This window comes from Anabrus simplex, chromosome 1 (genome assembly GCF_040414725.1).
Source record: "Anabrus simplex isolate iqAnaSimp1 chromosome 1, ASM4041472v1, whole genome shotgun sequence".
Taxonomy (NCBI): Eukaryota; Metazoa; Arthropoda; class Insecta; order Orthoptera; family Tettigoniidae; genus Anabrus; species Anabrus simplex.
In genome coordinates, this window is record NC_090265.1 from 1584607616 (window position 1) to 1584632731 (window position 25116).

Genomic DNA, 25116 nt, shown 5'->3' on the forward strand with positions numbered 1-25116 from the left:
CTTTTAACTTATGAATAAGATATCCTGAGTCCACCCAGCTTTCACTCCTGTACAGCAAAGTTGGTCTGAAAACAGACCGGTGTAAAGATAGTTTCATCTGGGAGCTGATTTATTTCTCACGGAATACTGTTGATTGCAAATGCATACTCACTGCATTAGCTTTGCTGCACTTTGATTCAATCTCACTTACTATCCAACCAACCTGGGAGAACACACAGCCCAAACACTTGAAATGACCCACGTGTTCCAGCTATGTATTCCCAACCTGACATTCAGTTCTCTTAGCCCTTCAGGGGCAATAGTAATTCATGACTGCAGGCAGCAAAAAAAAAAAAAAATAATAATAATAATGCATGCAAAATTTTGGAAAAGTTACTAAAACAATGAAAATATACCCAAATTATCAACACACCTTGTTTAAGAGTGGAAACCTAATTGTGAAATGGTTTTTTGTCTAAAAATAAATATTGTCTCATCTTTTTTTCACTGGAAGAATATGATCTGACAAAGGTTAACTTTAATACACATTAGTCCTCTGTACGTCTACCCATTAGTCCATTTTCTGATATAGGGTCGGGGATGAGGTGAGATGAATTATATTGCGCGTTTATATGGCCCTTCCCGATGTCAACCTAAGTTGAAGAGGTAATGAAGATGAAATTAATGATTGTGAATGAAATTGGGTAACTAGCTAGAAAGAAAGGGCTCTGGACTATGAACAGGAGGTGTCCTGGCATTTGCGTGAAAGCAAACATGGAAAATCATGGAAATCATCCTCAGGAAAGGCGAAGGTGGAGATAAAACTTGCGTGTCTCCAGAATGCAGAGCCGTAGCATGTCTACTCTGCTCAGTAAACATTAGTCCATTATAAATTTACTCATTCGGAGCAAATATTTCAAGTTCCCTATGGGAATCAACATCTTTATCATCTGATCACCAGGTAGGCATCAATTCTTTTTAAACGAGACAAAGTCTCTCATAGTGCATTGGCACTGCCAGTGGCTCCAAGTAGCCTATGCAGTGGCCTCCACGGTATCCTCTTTCGTACGTTGCATGTCCACACTTTTTTCGGCTGGGTGGCCCTCTTCTCTGCTGCAACTCAGTCGGCCCAACGGGCAGACGCCTAGTTGGCTGTTGCCTCCCCTCTCCATGATGCTTTCTACATGCCTAATCAAGGATGTGGATACCACTTTCTCCGCTGAGTATATTCACCGTGAAATTGGCCAGTCTGGTTTCCCAATCTACCACGTCTGCTGGCTCCGGGATGTCTCCACTGATCAACGTTCACCGCATGTTTTGGCCTACTTCCTCAATCCAGCAGATACGGAAGCCCTGCTGATCGCCGGCGCGACCATAGACGGCAGACTCCATGAAGTGGTCTCTACTCCCGAGGAACTCATGCAGGCACAGCGCAATGATCCTACCCCATCTCCACTGTTTATGTCCGTCACCCTCGCACATCCCAACAATCTCATTTATTGCATTACTTTACGCTTGTTGTGACCGTGCCCTTGCGCCAACTTCACTAACTGTCTTCCCCCTCTGGTATGTACGATACATACCCCCTACACTTAATTTTCTTCACTGAATTCTTTCCTTTCTCTATGGCCGAAGAGCTCCTTCATTGAGCTGATGGCCCACCCCTCCTCGTGTGTATATGTTGTGAAGGGAAAATCTGTCGACTTTCTTTGGTTGAAAGACTGGGGCCCAGCTTTCCTTAGTGAGACAATGTCACGGCAGAAGTTCAAAAGTATTATGCGTTACCTGCATTTCGACATGAAATCTACAAGGTCAGAGCGTCTGCAGAATGATAAGTTTGCGCTTATGTTAGAGGTCTGGAATAAGTTCATAGATAACTGTCAACTATGCTACAAGCCAGATGCAAACATGTGCATTGATGAACAACTATTTCCTACTAAAAGCAGATGTAGATTCACCCAATTCATGGCAAACAAACCTGACAAGTTTGGCATCAAATTCTAGGTCAACGTGGATGTAAATTCGAAATATATCTTGAATGCGTTTCCTTACCTCGGAAAGGACGAATCACGACCGGTTGGCCAGACATTATCTGAGAATGTAATTCTACATCTTGTTGCTCCATTCATGGACAAAGGAAGAAATGTAACAACTGACAGTTTTTTTTACATTGGTGAGTCTTGCGGAAAAGCTGAAAGAGATAAGAACAAGTATTGTGGGTACAGTGAATATCGCGGCGAGAAGTTCCTGAGGCAGTGCGAAATTCGAATGTAGATTTATATAGCACCTTAGTGTTGAAGCATGATGACACTACACTCGCTGTGTATCAAGGGAAGAAATGAAAGAATGTTATCATTTTGAGTACGGTGCATCCAAATGTAAGTGTAGACAGTAGTCACAAAAAGAAGTTGCCTGAAACAAATAAGTATTACAATGCAACAAAATACAGAGTGGACGTAGTAGATCAAATGGTGCACTTTTACACAACGAAAGCACCATCCCAACGTTGGCCTGTTCAGGTTTTCTACAATATGCTAGATTTTGCAGGGATAAATGCCCGAGTACTCTATACAGGTGTCACTGGAAAGAAAATTAGTCGAAGAACATTTTTGCTTCAGTTGGCTCAGGAACTAAGAGACTCGTACATAAGGAAGAAACCACAAAAGGCAGCAATCTATGCTCCAGAAATGTCATGAGGCAACAAGGAAGAATCTACTACAATGAAAAGGTGTCAGTGTCAGATAGCACGTTGTAATGGCAACAAAACAATGGATGTGTGCTCATTGTGTAACAAAGCTGTGTGCGGAAAATGCACGGACAAGGTCAAGAAAGAGTTTGTGTGCGTGAATTGTAATGTCAAGTAGCTAATCACAGCAAGAAAGACTTGCAGGCCTACCCTGTAGGATGAAAGGATTTAATTCATACCAATAATGTTAAGTTCTATATTGTTGTAATGTTGTATAATAACAGTAAATAAAGCATAGTGATGACATAGTTTGGAAATATTTCCTGAGAAATTGTGCTATTAAGATATGCCGTGTAATCTTTCCTAACACTAAATTTCAATACAGCGGTCAAATTGACCGCCGCGGCCATTTTAGGAGTGCCAGAGTGTCAGCCGTTCTAGTGTGAAGTTCCAGCTTTATCTTCATATTGTGATCTTTCCTACTTTTCAACACACCACTCAAACTTATTCGTCTACTGTCATCATAGCTGCCTCAGTGGATCAGTGGTAGAGTTCGGCCTCCAGATCCCAAGATAGTGGGTCAAACCTGGCAGAGGTAGTCAGATTTTTGAAGGGCGGAAAAAATTCCACTCGACACTCCATGTCGTACGATGTCAGCATGTAAAAGATCTCTGGTGACACATTTGGTGTTTACCTGACAAAATTAATTAAATCTTAGCCTTAGACGTCCAAGAGAGTTTTCGTTTACTTGGTCTGCCGTCTAGTAGGCCTAGAGTAAAACGGAAAGTCGAAATTGATGAGCAGGCAGCCAGATGGCGTCAAATTGAAATGTCTGCACACGGTAGCTGAGGCCATACGATTATTATTATTATTATTATTATTATTATTATTATTATTATTATTATTATTATTATTACTGATATCATTCCATGCCATCTCTCAACTGACAGCTCGGAACATACCATTTACACATTATAATTCTCATGTTAGGTCCATATTGAAATGTAGGCCTACATAAATACAAAGTATGTTACAAGTGTTATTTTTTTAATATCCACCTATTCAATACAGAGAGACCTTTTTTAGAAATTAAATCTATACATATAAAATAAGAGTTTTGTCTGTACATTGCTCAGAATTTAAAAAGGATGGTATTTCTGTATCAGTCATGCCCACAGGAACAAGGAAATGCCCTTTTTACTTTTCCGTAATTTCTGTCTGTCTGTCTGTCTGTCTGTCTGTCTGTCTGTCTGTCTGTCTGTCTGTCTATCTGTCTGTCTGTCTGTCTGTCTGTCTGTCTGTCTGTACACGCATCACGAGAAAACGGCTAAAGAGAATTTAATGAAAATCGGTATGCAAAGTCGGGGAATACGTCGCAACAATCTAGGCCATAAATAACTTTATTCACGCTGACTGAAATGGTAGTTTAGGGGAAGGCCTAAAATTTAATTCTCAAATATTTATGTTATTAGTGGTCGTATCTTAATGAAAATCGGTATACAAAGTCAGGGAATAAGTCTCTATAATCTAGGCCATAAATAATTTTGCTCACATGGAGTGAAATGGTAGTTTAGGGGAAGGCCTAAAATTTAGATCTCAAATATTTGTTATTAATGGTCGTATCTTAACGAAAATCGGTAGGGAAAGTCAAGGAATTAGTCGCTACAATCTAGGCCATAAATAATTGTATTCACGCTGAGAAAAATGATAGTTTAGGAGAAGGCCTACAATGGAATTCTCAAATATTTATGTTATTAATGGTCCTATCTTAATTGAAATTGATACGCAAAGTCAGGGAATAAGTTGCTATAATCTAGGCCATAAATAACTCTATTCACGCTGAATGAAATGGTAGTTTAGGGGAAGGCCTAAAATTTATTTCCCAAATAATTATGTTATTAGTGGTCGTATCGATAAATACTATATAACTATATTTCCGATCATTTATGTCTTATACATTGTTACCATACCGGCTATGATTAGAAATATTCATGAATTTGAATTTTTGTTACTAAGTCCTTATCAGCACCAAATCACGAGAAAAAGGATAAACAGGATTTAATGAAAATCGGTATGTAAAGTCGGAGAATAAGGAACTACAGTCTATGCAATAAATAATTTTGTAAGACGCCCTAATAACACAGAGTCTAAAAAAATAATGAGAAGGCCTACAATATAGAAAGCTCATAAAATTGATCAACAATAACATTACAGCGACCATATTTTGTTGTGATGTTTGTCTTCTGTTGCCACTCATCTCCGATAGATTTTTTTGCTATTTGCTTCACGTCACACCGACACAGATAGGTCTTATGGCGACGATGGGATAGGAAAGGCCTAGGAGATGGAAGGAAGTGGCCGTGGCCTTAATTAAGGTACAGCCCCAGCATTTGCCTGGTGTGAAAATGGGAAACCATGGAAAACCATCTTCAGGGCTGCCGACAGTGGGATTCGAACCTACTGTCTCCCAGATGCAAGCTCACAGCCACGCATCTCTAACCGCACGGCCAACTCGCCCGGTCTCCCCGATAGATAGGATTACTGTTGTGTACTGAGTATTTTTTTAAATTTGCCTTACGTCGCACTGACACAGGGATAATGGGATAGGAAAGGGCTATGAGTGTGATGGAAGCGGCCTTGGCCTTAATTAAGGTACAGCCCCAGCATTTGCCCAGCGTGAAAATTGGAAACCACGGAATTACATCTTCAGAGCTGCCGACAGTGGGGTTCGAATCCACTATCTCCCGGATGCAAGCTCACAGCTGTGCACCCCTAACTACAAGGCCAGCTTGCCCGGTCGTACCGAGTGTAACAATCTGCCTAAATATTGGCGGGAAGTAGCTGGGGAGTTAGGTGACTTTCTTCTTTAGCATGCCATTCCTCTGTTTCATAAATTTTCCGATATTACTGGTACGTAACACACTGGTTCATCATAGCATTTGAGCTATTCAATTCCTACTCTGAGGCACTGATTGGAATGAGAAGTGTGCATATTTAATGAAATAATGGCAGAGAGTGTTCACGTCTGTCTGTGGCCAGGTCATTCCAGGTCTGGAACTTTGGACTGTTAGATCGGCACCGTAGTACTGTTCGTTAAAATTGAGAAAATGTGTAGTTTTTCATTTGATCAAGTATATATGATAACATTGCTTTTAATCACTACATTCCTACTGATGTTTTTCTAATGACCTGTATTGACTTCAGTTAGGAAAACCACAAAGTCAGTCTTCCTAAGAATCCTGTAGCGAAGCACGGGTACATCAGCTGGTATTATTATAAAATGTTAAGGGACAAGTTTCGACCATATTAAGGGCATCATCAGCCTCAAACTCAAACCTGTATGGTGAAAAATCAGGATCCTGATTGTTTTTACAAGTCATAAAAAGAGGATATCAATGTAGGTGTTTGTTGAAACATAAAAATTATTAGAATGTCCTTGGTTAAAATCATAGTATCAAGCTGCATGTCATAAGTTCAACGCTCTGGAAAGTATAATCATGTGAACTTATGACATGCAGCTTGATACTATGATTTTAACCAAGGACATTGTAATAATTTTTATGTTTAGACAAACACCTACATTGATATCCTCTTTTTATGACTTGTAAAAACAATTAGGATCCTGATTTTTCACCATACAGGTTTAAGTTTGAGGCTGATGATGCCCTTAATATGGGCAAAACATGTCCCGTAAAATTTTATAATAATATTTAATTTCTAAAAATGATCTCTTTGTATTGAATAAGTGGATATAAAAAAAGTAACACTTGTAACATACCTTGTATTTGCATACCACTTAGTCGAGCAGCTAATCTCCTTTCTCCCAAGTCTTCCCAGCCCAAACTTTGCAACATTTTTGTAATGCTACTCTTTTGTCGGAAATCACCCAGAACAAATCGAGCTGGTTTCCTTTGGATTTCTTTTTCCATTTCTCGAATCAAGCAATCCTGGTGAGGGTCCCATAAATGGGAACCATACTCTAATATTGGGGTCTTACCAGTTACTTACATACCCTCTGCTTTGTATCCTTACACAACCTCTGAGCACCTTATAACCACATGAAAAGATCTGTAACCTTTATTTACAACCTTATTAATGGGATTACCCCAATGAAGATCTTTCTTTATATTAACACCAAGGTACCTGCCCCTGAGGTTCTTTCACCACATCAACACAGTAATTAAAAACTGAGAGTTCTCCTCTTGATGAAACTTGCAACTTGACTTTTTACCCCATCTACCACCATACCATCATCTGCTGTCAATCTCAAAACATTGTTAAGGTCTTTCTGAAGCCGCTCACAATTCTATAATTTATTTATTACTCTGCACAGTAAAACATCGTATCCAAACAGCCTTATCTGTGATTCCAGTTGTTTATTCATAACATACAATATAATTTAAAAAACATAAAGGCCCAATAATACTGTCCTGCTGGACCGTCTCTTAATTGTTACAGAATCAGATAATGACTTACCTATTCTAATAATGTGAGCCCTATTTTCTAGAAATTTAGCCACCCATTCAACCACCCTTTAGTCTAGTCTACTAGCCCTCAGTTTTGTTATCAGTCTCCCATGATCTAACCTATCAAAAGTCTTGGATAGATCAATAGAGATGAAGTCCTCCTGAATCTGCTGGAATCCAGTAAGTTGAGCCTCACTGGAATAACCTTTCCTAAACCTGAACTATATTCTATCAAACCAGTTTGTAATTTCATAAATGTGTCTAATATAAGCAGAAAGTATGCTTTTCCAGAGCATGCATGCAACACATGTCAAGCTGACTAATCTGTAATAATTAATTATCTGATTGATGTTTATCATCCTTTTTGTTGTATACTGGGAATACTATAGCAACTCACCATTCATTTGGTATGGCTCCTTCAAGCAAACAGTAATCAAATAAGTAGTTCAAATACTGTACTATATCCCAAAGAGTATGTGGAAGAAAATGAAGGCATAAACTATAATAGAATGATGAAAGAAAAAATAAGGTAAAAAAAGAAAAGAATATGGAAAGAATGGAAATACTAAAGAAAGTAGGAGGAGGTACACTGAACAAAAATTAATAAGCGAGTGAATGGCTGCTGGAAAAAAGCAGAAATGCTTGGAACTCACTCAGGAAATAAGACATGATCTGAACAGTCATAAAAAATATTTATACGGAAGTGTAAAATAAGTTATAGGAAGACTGAAAATATTACCACTAGGTTTGTAGAGGATAAAGATGGAGTAAAATTGACAATATTGGCAAGAAAGAAACAAGATGAAAGGAATATTTCATTGCTTGTTAAATGCAAGAGCATGCAGTAATGAAACAGAAGATATCCAATTAACAATAGATATTGCTGTAACAAGATTGACTGGCAGTTTAAGAGATGAAAGTGAGAAAAGCTGAGGGAACATGAGTTGTGGTAGAAATGATAAAAGCCATTGGACCTTAGGGTTTACAGTGAAAGGACCGATGACCAAAAGTGTATTGAAAGAGAAACAGTTTTCAGAAGATTGGCAAAATAGAATTCTATTACTGTTCCAAGAAAAGAGATAATAAGACATATAGGCCTAATCATTACAGAAGAGTCACTGTGATATTTCATGTTCCACAAAAGAAAAAAAAAGAAAGAAGAAAACGAGGGAAAGAATTAGCGAAATCATGGAAATGCAAGATTAAGAAGAATGGTAGTTTCAGAAACGGATGATCAACAGTGGAGACTATTTTCATTAGGAAATAAAATATAGTGAGGTAGAGATGTGGAAAATTCATTCAATCAGCCACCTGACTATTGATGATAAAACCACTCCTGACAGGGTTTAGAGGAAATGCCTGAATTCCTACACTTTCAAAAAAGTTAAGCATATACCAGATTCTGTTGTATTGTGTAACTGATAACATATTATTTAATGTGAAACTCAGAATAGTAAATACAACAAGAACATACACTTCTCGGTAACTTTGGACTCGGTATGAAAAGAAAAACACTCAGTATATGACTAAAACAAATAAATTAAGGAACCTCCTTACATACGACATCACAAATTAAAGTCAGTTTTCAATGCAGTCAAATGAGTCAATAACATGTTGGTCCTTCACGAAATCTGAATGTGACAGGGCATGCTCAGGACAAAATCATTGAGCATTTCTTGAGTTAAACCCCAATTGCAGCACCTTTTAGGGCCTGGATCATTACTGGTGGATGTCGACAGTTAGAAATGGGAAAATGTTATAATTGGTCCATCTTAGTCAATACAAGTGTGTCTTAAAACATGGCTCATCAGTTCATTGCTCTAGGGAGTAGGTACTACTTGCTTCGCTCGTAACAGGTGACTATCAAAACAGAACGGAGGCTTCGTGCGTACAGCGGTGGTACACGGAGATAATGCTGCTATAAAATTTGTTTGTATGTGTTATTATTTTTTTAAATTATTATTATTTGGAGTATGACCCATATGGAACCAACAGGGTAATTATTACAGAGCATATGAGTATAACAGAAAAAAATTAATTTGTAAAGGAAAAACTATAGCATTATATATTTCTGCAATCATTTAAGAAAACAACAGATAGGGAATCTGCCACCTGGGCGACTGCCCTAAATGCAGATCAGTATTGATTGATTGATTGATTGATTGATTGATTGATTGATTGATTGATTGATTGATTGATTGATTGGTTGATTGATTGATTGATTGATTGATTGATTGATTGATTGATTGATTGATTGATTGATTGATTGATTGATTGATTGATTGGAATAAATGTATTGTCATTATGTTTGCTTATGTTTCTAATGATAATATAAAATACGATATTTCAAGTTTGATTTTTTATTGGATGTTTTAGTGTTGTATTTTTTGGGTGTTTTATTAATTTTATACTCTATTTTTAAGGCTTTATAAGGCCCAATGGGGCTGAAACATGTACAAACTATCTTAATTTTAATTTTTCTTTTAAAAGATGCACTTGTATTCATTAAGGTGGACCAATTACTGTATATAATTTTTCAATTACTATACAGTCAATACGGAACAAACTAAATATGAGATTCTTATACTTCAGTTGGAAATTGCACATTAAAGAAAGGTCCATGCATACTCCATGCAGTTCATGTCTGAGGAAGACACTGGCCAGTCCATTTTGCGAATCCCACATCCCTCTAGGTATCCATGCACAGCTGCTACACGATGTGAAGGAGCGTTATCGTCCTGTAGAGTAAACTCATCTCCTACAATCTCAGCAAAACCACTTACTATGGGTTAGAGAATGTTGTGTTCATACACTGCAGTTATCATGTTTTCTTGAATGTGAACCAGTGGTGTACAACAGCCAAACATGATACCTGTCCAGAATAGTCTAACCTGCAAGCTGTTGGTGACGTTCTCTGAGGATGATTAATTGAAATTCTCCCCTCTTGCCCTCCATACACACAAGATAGTTGTTATCAGGGTGTAAACCAATTTGCACTTCATCAGTGAACAACGTTTTGGATCATTGATCTCATATCCACGTGTGATGTGCTCTAGCCCATTGAACAAGAGCCACCCTATGTTGTTTTAGTTGAGGAGTCCTGAGGGGTCTTCTTGAATACAGTTCCCTATCATAGGGTCTACTGTTCATAGTTTAACTACTTACAATAACTCCTGTGGCCTCTCAAAGCTCATGGCACAGAGTAGTAGCTGTGTGTGTAGGATGTCTATGTGCAGATGTGCATATCTACCAATTTTGAGTTGCTATTGTTTTACATGGACAGCCTGCACAATTATAATCTACTACTGAATAGGTGTCATGAAACCTGGAGACAACACTTTGATTCATGTGAACAATATTGGCAACTTCAACTTGTCTCATGTTCTGTTACATCAAAGTGATGATTTTGATGCAGTCTGTCATAGACAGCATATTATGAGGCATTTTAGTGCACAGTGCATAGAAGCAAAGCACACTGATAAGCTTGTTTGGACATCATCTCAGCTCTAGTGTATAGGATTTGTTTACCAGTTGAGAGTTGAATGCCCACAACTATGAATAAGGCAGGGTAGTCGTGATTTAAACAATGTACTTATCTAACCATAAATGAAAGATAAATATTAGACATTATGGATAAATTGCAAATGAGTGTATTATGAAAGTATAAAATCAATGTATCAATTTTTTAACGATGTGCCTCAAAACCTCAACAGAGCTAAATCCTGCTTTATTCATATGATTCAGTTATGTGTATGAGAGGATATATTTTCTATTGATGATTGTCTTTCCCTGTTGCTCACAGAATAGAACAAAATAATCTCCTTATGGAAAGCTTAAACTATAGCTATTAGTAACTCTATTATGCATATTTAAAAACTGAATGAATTTAATGGTTTGAATAATAAGAAGAAGAATAACCATTGAGTTAGGTTATAATCTATTGACTGATGATGAACTCTTCTCGCATAAACTCTTTTTTCTAACAAGGAGATATGGATGATCATTTCAGATGGATGGCTCCTGAATCCTTAGTAGATGGGGTTTTCACCTGTCAGTCTGATGTATGGGCTTTCGGAGTGCTTATCTGGGAGATAATGACACTAGGCCAGCAGCCCTACCCAGCACGAACTAACTTGGAGGTTCTGCACTATGTCAGAAATGGTGGGCGTCTTGGAAGGCCAAGCAATTGTCCTGAAGAACTGTAAGTATGCATTAATTAAATAAAACTTGATTTAGGAAAGAAAAATTTTAAAATCATGTACGTAAACCTTTCTTCTTTAATATCAGAGAGTAAAGGACAAGTGGACCAAATGTTCAAATGTGGTCATGTTCTGGTGGTAAAAGCTGATCGGTACCAGTTCATTTAAATTTAAACAAAGCCATCTCATTTCTCCTGAATCAACTGCCATAATTATGTAACATGTCATGAAAGAACTCCAAAGTGGTTTAATCTAAGTCACTGTAATATGGAGAGTGTTTATTTTGGTAAGGTTTTTCTCACTGCAGGAAAAAGGTAGGATGATAGCAATTATACCACTTCTTCCAAACCTAGCTCCGAATTTACTCATATTCACAAGATAATAGATTTTCAGCCATCACACATAGCAAGAATGATGAGTATACTGACTGTAGATTACAGTAAGAATGTCCTGATAGTGGAGAATGAATTAATAGGAGCTTTCATATTTCCACTTAAAGTTGATGCTTAATGTAATGGTCACTGATATCTCGATCATCAAATCTCTCTATATCTCGCTCTTCCCATACTGACCTTCCATTGTGTTTATCCTATTGTGTGTTTCTTTCAATGTTCCTAATAGAATATTAGCTCAATTACTTGTGCTTTGCTACAGAGGAATTTTAGGTAAAATATTATACACAATGCAAGTAAGATTTTATTAGATTGCATTACTCTTGGTGTCACCATGGGGAGATTGCCATACGTCGTTTCTCATGTAAAGTCCGAGTTGGGGTGTTTTCATTATAGTGACAGGCCCCATTTCCTATTGCCAGTCACAGTAGAGTTTGGGAGTTTAGATTATAGTGGCAAGCCCCCTTGCCTACTGCCAGTAACTATTGATTTGGGGAGTTTTCATTACAACAGGCCCCCTTTCCTACTTCCAGTCACATTCAAGTTAGGGATTTTTCATTATACTGACAGGCCCCATTCCCTATTGCTAGTCACACTCGACTTTCAAAGTTCTCATTATAATGACAGGGTCCCTTGCCTACAGACAGTCACAATTGAATTGTGTACTTGTCATTATAAACCCAAACCCCCTTGCCTACCGCCATTCAAATTATGTTGTCCAAGGTGGTTGTTGAAGTTACAATCGAGCTGGGGAGTTTTCATTATAATGTCAGGCCCCTGTTTACTACTGCCAGTCACAATTGAGTTGGGGAGTTTCTGTTATAATGGTAGATCCCCTTGCCTACTGCTAGTCACACTTGAGTTGGGGAGTTCTCATTATAATGGCAGGCTCCCTTGCCAACAGCTCGTCACAATTAAATTCTACTGTCGTTCAAATTATGTTGACCAAGGCTGTTGTTGAAGTTAGGTCATTTTATAAAACTTCCTTGTAATTTACATTTTTCGTTTGCCACTGTGGCTGAAAAACAATCATTACTTAAATTCACACCAGCAACTTTTAAAGACTTACCCTGAGCTTGGTTTATTGTCATTGTGAAGCATGGTCTAACGGGAAATTGCAGTCATTTGCATAGGAAGTTGTAGTTGGAGGGAAACAAAGAAATGTGGGGGATGAAAACTGTTTCTCCTGCACCAAATTCCATGAAGATGGTTGCCCTTCAATCATGTTACTATGTAAAGACCACTTACAACCTGGTGTTACTACAAAGCTCAGGAGATATCAGATTCCATAGCAGAATTATAGCTGCTCCAACTTTCAGACCGAGACTGTGAGGTGGAAAATCTGGTGGACTTAGACGTGGAAGAACTCCACAGGGTAGTGGACCATGTCAACCATGGAGTCCACAGACTTATATTTTATCACCTTAGTTGGAAGTTTAACCAATAAGGAATCGCTGATGCTTGATATGGTGTCATTCTTAGGCGTGAGAATAGCTCTCTCTCCTTAAGCCAATTAAGATCTGGATTTACTGGAATATGGATTTTGCCATCTTCTTCCTTTAACCCTCCATCGTTAATTTCAAGAAGTTGGAATCAGCCTTCAAATTGCCTTTGAGATGGAGCCTCATATTGACCTACAAGGATAGGAATTGGACATTAGGCCAAAGATGGGATGACTTGAAGCAGGCTTTTACCCCCATTAGCATGTGTGACTCGTGGCATAACAGATAGTACCTGCCAGAAGTCCCTAGCGAGTAATACAGTCGTCCCACCCATCAGATATTTACTCCTCCAAATGTCCTGGAGAATCCCGTCCAATGCTTCAATTCCTCCCCTCCCCTACCCTTAGTCACCAACAGTTGCTGCTCAATTTGCTTGGTCTTGAAAGATAGTGAAGTTCATCATCCTATACTATCAAATTGCACTCATTAAGTACCTGAGCAGTATCCATCTGTTTTGAAACATTACACACAGGAGTTTCAGAGAAATTCAAGTTAAAAGGCAATATGAAAGCAGAATGTTGTCTTGCCACAGCTATATCTGATGAAGCTACTGAGACTGCAGTTTTCTTGTTTCTCCTTACATTGGCAAACAACAGATTCATAAAAAAATGTTTTATCTGTTCCACCTGGAGCATCAAGAAAGAAAATCCATCCAGAATCTGAACCAACACTATCAATGACCTCTTGATATACTTGATTTTGTATGGTGTTGAGTTTAGTAGCATTTTGAGCAATTAACTGAGGAAGTTGTACTGTGTCATAAGAAATTTCTCTCAGGTGTTAGGGATTGACCCTAACTTCATTCAGATAATTTGATGGTGAGGGAAGACCAAATTGCTCAAGCAGTTGGTTTGACATTGAAAATACTGTTTTCTAATGGCACTAAACATTTGTTATAAACAGGGAGTGGATGTTGATGTCCTAAAATATCACCGAAAATAATCAATAAGATGCCCTTGAATTTATGGGAAAATGTTATAAGTAAAAAAAGAAAGATTTTAAAATATTTGACAAAACTGAATTCTGGTGAGAGTGTAACAATGGCATTCATCCATTCTGATGTCATCTTACCGTCTGCTTGGTAAAAAGTCTATCCATATATTCACTTTCTTTATCCTGCAGTTCTTGATGTAAAGCGTGGTATTGTGTTGTAGAAGGCAATGGTATTTATAATATTGTAGTTCTATATAGAATGGTTGTCTTGTGAGCTCAAAGGTTAGTCTCGAAGGATCATTTTTTTGCCATGCAGAGAACTTTCTTTTAGATACATGGCCTTCCCTCTTACTAGTGTAGCTAGGTTATCTTTTGACAGGTGTTTCCAGATAATGAGGAGTACGTCATGATGGGGTTTGTTTGTATGTAAACTTTTCTTCTTAGCAGCATGTAAGTTATCAGGAACACTCTGCTATCTGTTGAATATATTTCAAAGCTGGGAAAGGTTAGAGGATCAAGTAGTATCTAGCAGAGAATAGTATTCTTCCGTGACCAGAGCTGCATGGCTGCATGCAATGACATTACTAAGGATGAAAATCGCATATATCAGAATATTAATGGGAGAGTTAGTCACTTAGCAACCTGCTAAGTAGAGAATGTATTGCAGATTAGGGTAAGCCTTCACCTCTAATTATTGGAGTGGTCATTTAATGATTTTATTTTATTACTCAAAGTTGGCTGAACTTAGAGACCTATCAGTGTCTCGTGATTCACCGGCAGGTAATTCCGGAGAGAATAAAATGAAGCAAATCGGTCCAGTAGAATGGATGGACGCATTTGCCAAAGCTGTTTTTACTAAACTCTTTTAATATATATAATATATAGAGTGTTTATGTAAGATGTGCGTGAAGATGACACAGTGAGTCATGAATTTTGTTTCAAAAATTTCATTCCTTTGACCTGAATACATTATTTTCTTGGTAAATAACTTATATTTAAAATGGAACTCCATCGATCTGTTACAAAAACTAACAGAAATATTTTCATATTTGCAGACACCAGTTAATGTTGAAGACCTGGAGTTACAATCCAGAACACAGACCAACATTTAAATACTGCTTAGATGTCCTGGAAGAACTGAAAAACAAGAGTACAGATATCCATCTAAGTGCTATTCCGAACGGTCATTATGTGAGCAGAACACGGAATGGTAAGTCCCTTTCATTCAAGTATCTAGAAATAGACTTTGTAGAGATGGATGATGGTGATTCAGTATGAATAATCAAACTCTAATGATAAGTGGGTTGATACATAATCGGTGCTGTTAGCATGGATGCTCCTATACCCAATAAAAATAGTATACATATATTATCCCTCTCCATTTCATACTTCATGAACAGAACAAAAGACATTTAGAATTATATTTCTCTTGGAAAGAACAAATAAATGCCTAATACAATATTGAAAAAGCAAAGAAGCAACCTTGAAGTATTACTTGACTATTAATCTTAGGCCATACACTACAGAACCAGGAATTTAAAGTGAAGTTCGAATCAGTGAGTCATGAATTTCATTTAAAAAATTTCATTCCTTTGACCTGAATACATTCTTTTCTTGGTAAATAACTTATATTTAATCGAAAGTCAATGACAATATATTTTCTGTCACTTTTGTTCTGGGTGATATAATACTATAAAATTATTTTTTCTCTAGTATGTACACAGTGGGCATGTGAAATATTACTGACACCCATAAATAGCAACATGTATCTAAAAGAACACCACTTATAACAGAAATTAATTTGGTCTTATCAATGAATGGATTATGGTAGTCTGAACACCATAAGTCTTCTACAATTTTCAATAAGGAAATAATCTTAAAATATTTTTCAAATATCTGTCCTATCATCTTGATAATACCATTTCAATAGATGATCTTTTCAAACTTATTAATGTTACTCAGTGCCTGAAAATGGGAAACTTATTTATCATCATGTTTCATTTATTACAAATAACTCAGCTCTATATCATTGAATTTTATAAGATTACTTGGAACTTGTTTGAATAACAAAAGGTTGATTCTTCTTGTATCAACTAATGTGCATGTGTTAGTCTGGGATCAGTCATTTCAGACATATGCTCAGACTAGTCAGGGAGCATTTCAAGTGTTGCATTCCAGTTGCTTTGGCCAAGTTTGTTTTAAAATTTACCTGAAACAAACCAAAGGTATTCAAGTAATCCAAATAGGAAGAAGAATCCTGACTCTTGCATTAATATAAATCTTCTTGCAACTGAAGTCAAGTAATATTTGTTTCTCTTCTGTTGGGGTATGTTAACTTGGGCATGTGAAATATTACTGACACCCATAAATAGCAGACTATTTGAGGTTGCTGCTAATCAATTAATGTATCAATCAAATGTAAGTTGCAATATCTTCTTAGTGATAGTAATTCCTGGTTCAGATTTATTGGAATGCTTATTCCATAGAATGCATGCTTGGGACTAAACCAAAACGCTATTGGAACAAATCTAATAAACTAATCTAGAATTTAGAGAATTTATATTTATTTGAATAATTTTTGACTGGTAATAAAAACAAATAATGAATTCATGCACCAAAATATAATCACACATATTTTCACTGTAGCAGAAAGTATATCTAAATTTACCAAACATGTACCTAGTTTCTTCCCTACAAAATATTACTGTTCATTGCAAAACTCTATGATTCCAAATCTTGCTCATAGATATATTTCAATATTTCAGACACATTGGATATCATTTATTGCAATGTCTTAATAATGATAAAATGTTGTTTACAAAAGCAAACCTGTTCATCATTTAATTCATTAAAAAGAGATGAAAGTTTCTGCAACTCAAGAACACCAACAGAAACATTTCTCAGAATGATACAAGAGACAGGAACTAATGTATCTTCATCATTATCTGTGTCTTGAGAAAATATAAAAGGCTTTTAGGTTTATGGTGATACTGGTATATGTTAGGACTAGGAAGGATGCAGACATATTCTAATCAAGGTACATCCCCAGTATTTGCCTGATGTGAAAATGGGAAACCCAGGAAAATTATCTTCAGCGCTGCCTAGTGGTGGGATTTTAACTCAACATCTCTTGTATGGAAACTTACTGCTAAATCATGTAAGTTAACCATCTTACTCTGTGTGAAAGTTTTGGTTCAGTGAAAGTGATGTGAAAAAGGGCAGTTAAATTAGATATTACAACATTAACAAACTGCTCAAAATATAGAACAACCTTGCATATATGAAAGCCCAAAATTTTCATACAGAAAACAGAAAGGATTTGCATATGCCATATGTAACATGATTTTAATGACCTTTATATGCTGATAATGTTCAGTAAGAAAGATACATCTGTCTAAGTTCTAAACCTACAGTAAAGAATAAATACAATTTTCTTTTAACATAAAAGTTAAGGAGTACCTACGTGATAGATTATCTGTTATCAGAAATCTTACGCCTGGTTATCATTTTCATCTTCTTCTTTTATTTCTTCAGACGCAGTTCTATAATTAGATTCACAGTTGGGTCCCTCCCACACTACGTTGTCCTCAATCTCGTCCATGTTGTTAGTGTAAGAACACAGGAAGTATTTTATTTCAACAGCACTGAATATACCTACTTTAAATATTATAGATATCAATTGTCATTAATAATACTCCATTAATTATAAAAATAATATAACATATACTTTGTTAACACAAACCAATAACTGCATGTGTAAACCTATGATGCTTTTTTATTTTATTAGGTGGCTTTGATAACCGAGGATTCTTTGAGGATGAAAACCATAATAATAGTTCAGGTATTATTTTAATTCTCATCGCATGATTAAGTACGATGCATGCATTACTAGTTGGGGACAATGCACCATTAGATATTTAGAAGTTGTAGTAAGTGATGAAATGAAAGAATGAAAATAACCATCAAAGTATTTTTATGCATGAGTTTGTTTTATTACACAAACAGTTTTTTCACCCAAAATGGTAGCATATATTTAATTTTCTCTTTATGTTAAGCATTAACTGCATGAAGCTTTTTTTAAGCTTTTATATAACCCTCCATTATCACAGACCTTTAACTAAAATAACATGTTAATCTATGATAAATCTGAACTGCATAGAATCAATTGCTACACTAACCCTATGATTCATTTCATCATTAAACACACTCTCCATAAGAGTATGTATCTATAATGACTTCATACCAATTTACATATAAGCTAATCTTAGGGATTTAAGGTGATCCATTTCCCCACACTGACCTGTCATTCTGCTTATTATGCTATTACATGTTTCTATTCATGTTCCTATTGAGGTTGTGAAATAATTTTCTCATCTGGGTAGTGGCCTTTCCTCCAGAACTGATATTTATGCATATTGGCTGTGCTGGTGCATCTTTTGACTGTCTAAGAAACCAAATTTTTGACAACTGCAACATCAACACAGCAACTAAAGTATCCAAGTACAATTCAGTAATTATTACAACGTTGCTGTATGGATATGAATGTTGGGCAACATATCAAAGACAGCTCAAGAAATTCAAACAATATCATCAGTGCAGTCTAAGAAGAATGGTGGTGGTGGTGATGATTGTTATTTTAAGAGGAAGTACAACTGGGTAACCATCCTCTATTAGCACTTATTGGAGAGAAAAAACTGAAGGTAGCGGCCAAAGAAAGGCAACGACCATGAAGGGTATGAAAATGAAAGACTCTCTAGGATTCGCAAACCTAATGCCGTCGGGGTCAGAAAAGAAGAGTTGACCAAGGAAGGTCAGATAAGATAGATGAAAGTGAGAAGGCTGGAACAAGTAAGTAGAAGCAATGTCAGTATTCAGCTAAGGGCCCCATAGAGTTAAGAGCCTCTGGAGCCCCGTTTAGTCACCTCTTACAACAGGCAGGTGTTACTGTAGATGTTATTCTACCACTCCCACCTACAGTGGGATCTATGAAGAATACTTGGAATAACATGCCAAGACAGACACACCAATATTAGTGTTTTTGAAGAGGCTCAGACAATAAAATAACCATTGAAGTCATGATAATTAAGCAGCTTGTGCTGGATAGATCATGTGATCCAAATGCCAAGTCCTTAACTTCTAAAAAAGGCATTCATTTCTGAGTTCACAGAAGGAAAATGTTACAACGGAGATGAAATGAAATGGCGTATGGCTTTTAGTGCCAGGAGTGTCCGAGGACAAGTTCGGCTTGCCAGGTGCAGGTCTTTCAATTTGACGCCCGTAGGCGACCTGTGCATCATGATGAGGATGAAATGATGATGAAGACAACACATACACTCATCCCCCATGCCAGCGAAATTAATCAATGATGGTTAAAATTTCTGACCCTGCCGGGAATCAAACTCAGGACCCCTATGGCCAAAGGTCAGCTTGTTAACCATTTAGCCATGGAGCCAGAGAAGGAAATGTTATAAAGATGTTGCAAAGGATAGCCTCAAAAAGGGCTACATGGATATCAATGCCTGGGAAAATTCAGCTTTGATTCAATATCAATCAATCAGTCAATACTGATCTGCATTTAGGGCAGTCACCCAGGTGGCAGATTACCTATCTGTTGCTTTCCTAGCCTTTTCTTAAATGATTTCAAAGAAATTGGAAATTTATTGAACGCCTCCCTTGGTAAGTTATTCCAATCCCTAACTCCCCTTCCTATAAATGAATATTTGCCCCAGTTTGTCCTCTTGAATTCCAACTTTATCTTCATATTGTGATCTTTCCTACTTTTATAAACGCCATTCAAACTTATTCGTCTACTAATGTCATTCCACGCCAACTCTCCGCTGACAGCTCGGAACATACCACTTAGTCGAGCAGCTCTTCTTCTTTCTCTCAATTCTTCCCAACCCAAACATTGCAACATTTTTGTAACGCTACTCTTTTGTCGGAAATCACCCAGAACAAATCGAGCTGCTTTTCTTTGGATTTTTTTTCAGTTCTTGAATCAGGTAATCCTGGTGAGGGTCCCATACACTGGAACCATACTCTAGTTGGGGTCCTACCAGAGACTTATATGCCCTCTCCTTTACATCCTTACTACAACCCCTAAACACCCTCATGACCATGTGCAGAGATCTGTACCCTTTATTTACAATCCCATTTATCTGATTATCCCAATGAAGATCTTTCCTTATATTAACACCTAGATACTTACAATGATCCCCAAAAGGAACTTTCACCCCATCAACGCAGTAATTAAAACTGAGAGGACTTTTCCTATTTGTGAAACTCACAACCTGGCTTTTAACCCCGTTTATCATCATAACATTGCCTGCTGTCCATCTCACAACATTTTCGAGGTCACGCTGCAGTTGCTCACAATCTTGTAACTTATTTATCACTCTATAGAGAATAACATCATCCGCAAAAAGCCTTACCTCCGATTCCACTCCTTTACTCATATCATTTATATATATAAGAAAACATAAAGGTCCGATAATACTGCCTTGAGGAATTCCCCTCTTAATTATTACAGGGTCAGATAAAGCTTCACCTACCCTAATTCTCTGAGATCTATTTTCTAGAAATATAGCAACCCATTCAGTCACTCTTTTGTCTAGTCCAATTGCACTCATTTTTGCCAGTAGTCTCCCATGATCCACCCTATCAAATGCTTTAGACAGGTCAATCGCGATACAGTCCATTTGACCTCCAGAATCCAAGATATCTGCTATATCTTGCTGGAATCCTACAAGTTGAGCTTCAGTGGAATAACCTTTCCTAAAACCGAATTGCCTTCTATCGAACCAGTTATTAATTTCGCAAACATGTCTAATAAAATCAGAAAGAATGCCTTCCCAAAGCTTACATACAATGCATGTCAAACTTACTGGCCTGTAATTTTCAGCTTTATGTCTATCACCCTTTCCTTTATACACAGGGGCTACTATAGCAACTCTCCATTCATCTGGTATAGCTCCTCCGACCAAACAATAATCAAATAAGTACTTCAGATGAACTCACTTCATTAATTAAAGTTGGCCGCAGAAGGGACTTAACACTTTGTTACTCTGTGTAACACTTGGTGACCTATTCTGATTCTGTAGCCATTAACTTGAAATTTAGATGATCTAACCTTCATCTCTTGGCTTTACCTATGCGTCTCTTACCTTCCTTGATCGATTCCATTATACCTCATTTTCTATAATGGTATGGAAGTATTCAAAGCCAACTGCAGAACCCAGAACTAATTTCCCATAAGCAAGCTGTTTTTGGCAGGTACTACGGAGGAATATGCAGCTCTTGCACTGGACCATTCAGTCAATGAGAAAAAAGACTTAAATATTTTAACTGTGCCTGTATGATTAAGTTGAAGAAATACTGTAGACCTATTCACAATGAGTGTTTGCTGATCATTTCCTATACATGAACCTTAGATAATTTATTGATCTGAAGATCTACAGTTATATTTCTCACAATGCTGCTAGCTGCTGCAAGGTGTCTGCATCCCTTTATTAATAGCAAAATCAATACTGGTAATTATGATAATAGAAGCCCTCAGTTACCATGTGCAGACCTTCTGAAGTGGTACCATTTAGGCAGCCTGCATACTAATTTCAACATTCTGATTGCACTGTCATCTAGCAGCAAAGCAAAACTCTACTATGTCTCCTAAGGCTGAGTTCATTTTGTTAGGATTTAGAATGTTTCACCTGAGGTCTTCGACATTCCAACTATTATGACTTGGAATGCCAAGAGCTTTGCCTGCCATTCACAAGAAAATAATACCTCAGCTGGGATTGAAGCAGCAAACTTAAGATCATGAGACAGATACTATTTCTGAAATATCATTCTAATTGTATACCTGCAATTGTTTATTAATAAAATCCTAAGCATTTCAAAACAACGATTATGTTTGGATGTGCATTATTTTAGTTACTAACTTGAAATATTCTCTACGACTTGTGACCTACTGATACAACCCAGAGGTAATATGATGGAAATACTAGTAAACTGATTTGGTGAAAACTCTAGTACACAGTAGATAAGTTAGGGATTGATGGACTAGACAGCAACATAATATTCTTATTCTTCTTGTATTACTACTACTGCATATGTAATGGAAAATGAATGAAAACTAGGCAGAAGAATAGGAACACACACACAATATAAACATAGAAAGCAATATAAGAAAGGACACATTTAAGAGAAAATAAGACGGATAAATTTTGCATTTTCACACTCTTGTCATTTTTCTGATTGGACTCTCTCATCAAACTTTAGTTCTTTTCAATTTTAAATTCTTTTGAGAGCACAGTACTTGAACTCTGAGTAGCTGGCTTCTGACTTGTTAAAAAAATTCCTGCAAGACAAAATTCTGATTTCCCAGTATTGCTTAAAATTGAAAGGAGGATAAATAACATCATCATAATCACCATCTTTCTGTTCTATTTCTCCTCACTGCCAACAAACATGGTATCTGTTTCTCAAATTTATCAGAGTAGTGGACAACACTCAGTGAAGAAGCCATTCCTGAGGAAGGTCTTACCTTGATATAGGAAGTGTGGGATAAATAGAGAGAAAGAAGGAAAGAAAGAAAGAAAGAAAGCAAGAAACAAACAAACAAACAAACAAACAAACAAACAAACAAACAAACAAACAAACAAACAAACAAACAAAAGTAAAATATCTCCATCACAATAAGGTTTTTACTAAAAGTGAGATTAAACTAAATCATAGTAAATCACATCAATTTACATTTAGTTAGTGGCAAGTGTCCAGTGTTACTAACACTGTCTTTTTCTTATCCATAGCATTTATTCTACTTTGGTGGTAGGGTTTGATTTTTTACACTTTGCCGTCCACTTCACACAATCGGTCGCTTTACTTGGGGTGACATTTTTAATGTCCATGTGCACTCCCTCCCACAGTGTGTCAAGCCGCCACTTCTTTGGTCTTCATTGTAACCAGCATTCTGTAGGATTGATACCATACCCAGCTTTATCCTTGCACAAGATATGTCGAGGGTCACTCATCTTATCAGTGTTCGTAACTGTCATAGACACTCTTCTTTTGATCACTAATATACATTTATACAAAAAAATGGAGAAGTCAACTTTTTTAAAACATTTAAGTTCTTTAGGCTTTTTCAATAGTGAAATTACCAGCGTTTTGCCCCAGTGTAGCAGTGGCGTACCAGTGATGTAATGTAAACTGCTTCAAAGACTGTATTGAAATATAAGATTTTCCAAAATTTATAGAGGAAAGGTTCATCTCTTTTTCAGAAATTTATCATTTGTTTAGTACACGAGGAGAATATCAAAACATGACCAACATAAAAGTCTAAAAGGGTGTAGCTAAGAGCTTTTGTTAATTAATAAAATGACAGTATGGTAACATAAGAAAGGGAAGTTGGTGATAAGAAAGTTAGCAGTTTGTAGCACCACTGAATGGCATTCCCAGTATCAAAAGTGGGATCAAGTTCCTTGAGATGGATTTTGTTCATCCCTAATAATTAGAGAAAATTTTACTTGTTTTTATAATAAATATATTAATAACCTAATATTTTTGTATATATTTTAATTATGAACATCATTACGTTCCGCTTACAGCTTGTCAAGTAGTAGAAAGAAAGAAAGAAACAAACAAAAGTAAAATATCTCCATCACAATAAGGTTTTTACTAAAAGTGAGATTAAACTAAATTAAACTAATTTGCTCCAGTTTCCACTGCAATACTCCAGTTCGCTGCTCTTTGCTTTACATTGTCTTATATCTGCCTCTTTCTAGGTCTTATCACTGGTCTCTTGCCTGCTAGTCCTCTCCATATACGTACATGGTATTCCTGTACTTTGCATTCTTTTCACATGCTCAGTCCACTGAAGTGATGTCGATCTCATCTTATCCTCCTACACATCCTGTTCAAAAGACTTGTTCTGCTAGATCAAAGGTGCTTAGCTGGGATGCCCATTGAGGCTAGCCCAGTGTGGCTGGGCTGGCCTTACGTAACAGCTTATGTAGCAAGCATACATCACAGTGAAGCGAGAGAGTGAACACCCTTGGCATGGAAGTGACGTTTTATTGAGGCTACGAAGCTCTACTCCACTACTCAGCAAAATGTTCATTGGGTAGAGTATTTTTTTACAAAGACAATATAGTCGCAAGAAAACCGACCTTTTCAAGATATTTGATTTTTACTGTGCTCAATATAAACAGTCAATTTTACTTTCTTATACATTCAAAAAAATTAAGCATTCTTATTTTTGTGTTACAATTTATGAAGCTACAATTTACAATTCCTTGTATTTCCCTTAAGAAAAGTAAAATTGCTGTTATTCATTCATCAAATCGTAATATATTTACATAATTCAACAAGTTTAATGCTTGATTTTGCACCGTGTTGTAGTGTTATATGACTTCCCCTGTTCACTGAATTTCTGAAAATAGTTTTTTTTTTGCTACTGGCTTTACGTTGCACCGACACAGATAGGTCTTATGGCGACAACGGGAGAGGAAAGAGCGAGGACTGGGAAGGAAGCGGCCCTGGCCTTAATTAACGTTCAGCCCCAGCATTTACCTGGCGTGAAAATGGGAAACCACGGAAAACCATCTTCAGGGCTGCCGACAGTGCGGTTCGAGCCCACTATCTCCCGAATACTGAATACTGGCCACACTTAAGCGACTGCAGCTGTCGAGCTCGGTCTGAAAATAGTATCAGAAGTCTGATGATAGTAACTAACCTCTAAATGGTGAGTGAGGACACAGATATATACTATCCAAGATTACAGTAAAACAACAATGGAAATGCATCTACCAAATAGATATACAGTATGCCTTCAAATAAATAACTTATGTTATTCCCGGTAAGCATGATCGGATTGCCGTGAGTTTATCAGATAATTTAAATACAAGCAGCCACAAGCCACAGCTTATCCACCTGAACTCCATATTATATGAGAAATGTTTC

The 25116-nt window shown here is 36.9% G+C and overlaps 1 protein-coding gene across 1 annotated transcript in view; it reads left to right on the forward strand.

Annotated features, from left to right (window-relative positions):
• Positions 1-25116, forward strand: part of sev (sevenless) — a 368918-nt gene that overhangs the window by 332507 nt on the left and 11295 nt on the right. Inside the window, exons 36-38 of the mRNA XM_068226275.1 lie at positions 11141-11332; positions 15213-15367; positions 17945-17998. Of these exons, the coding sequence (XP_068082376.1) occupies positions 11141-11332; positions 15213-15367; positions 17945-17998 (401 nt within the window). The remainder of the gene's footprint in view (positions 1-11140; positions 11333-15212; positions 15368-17944; positions 17999-25116) is intronic.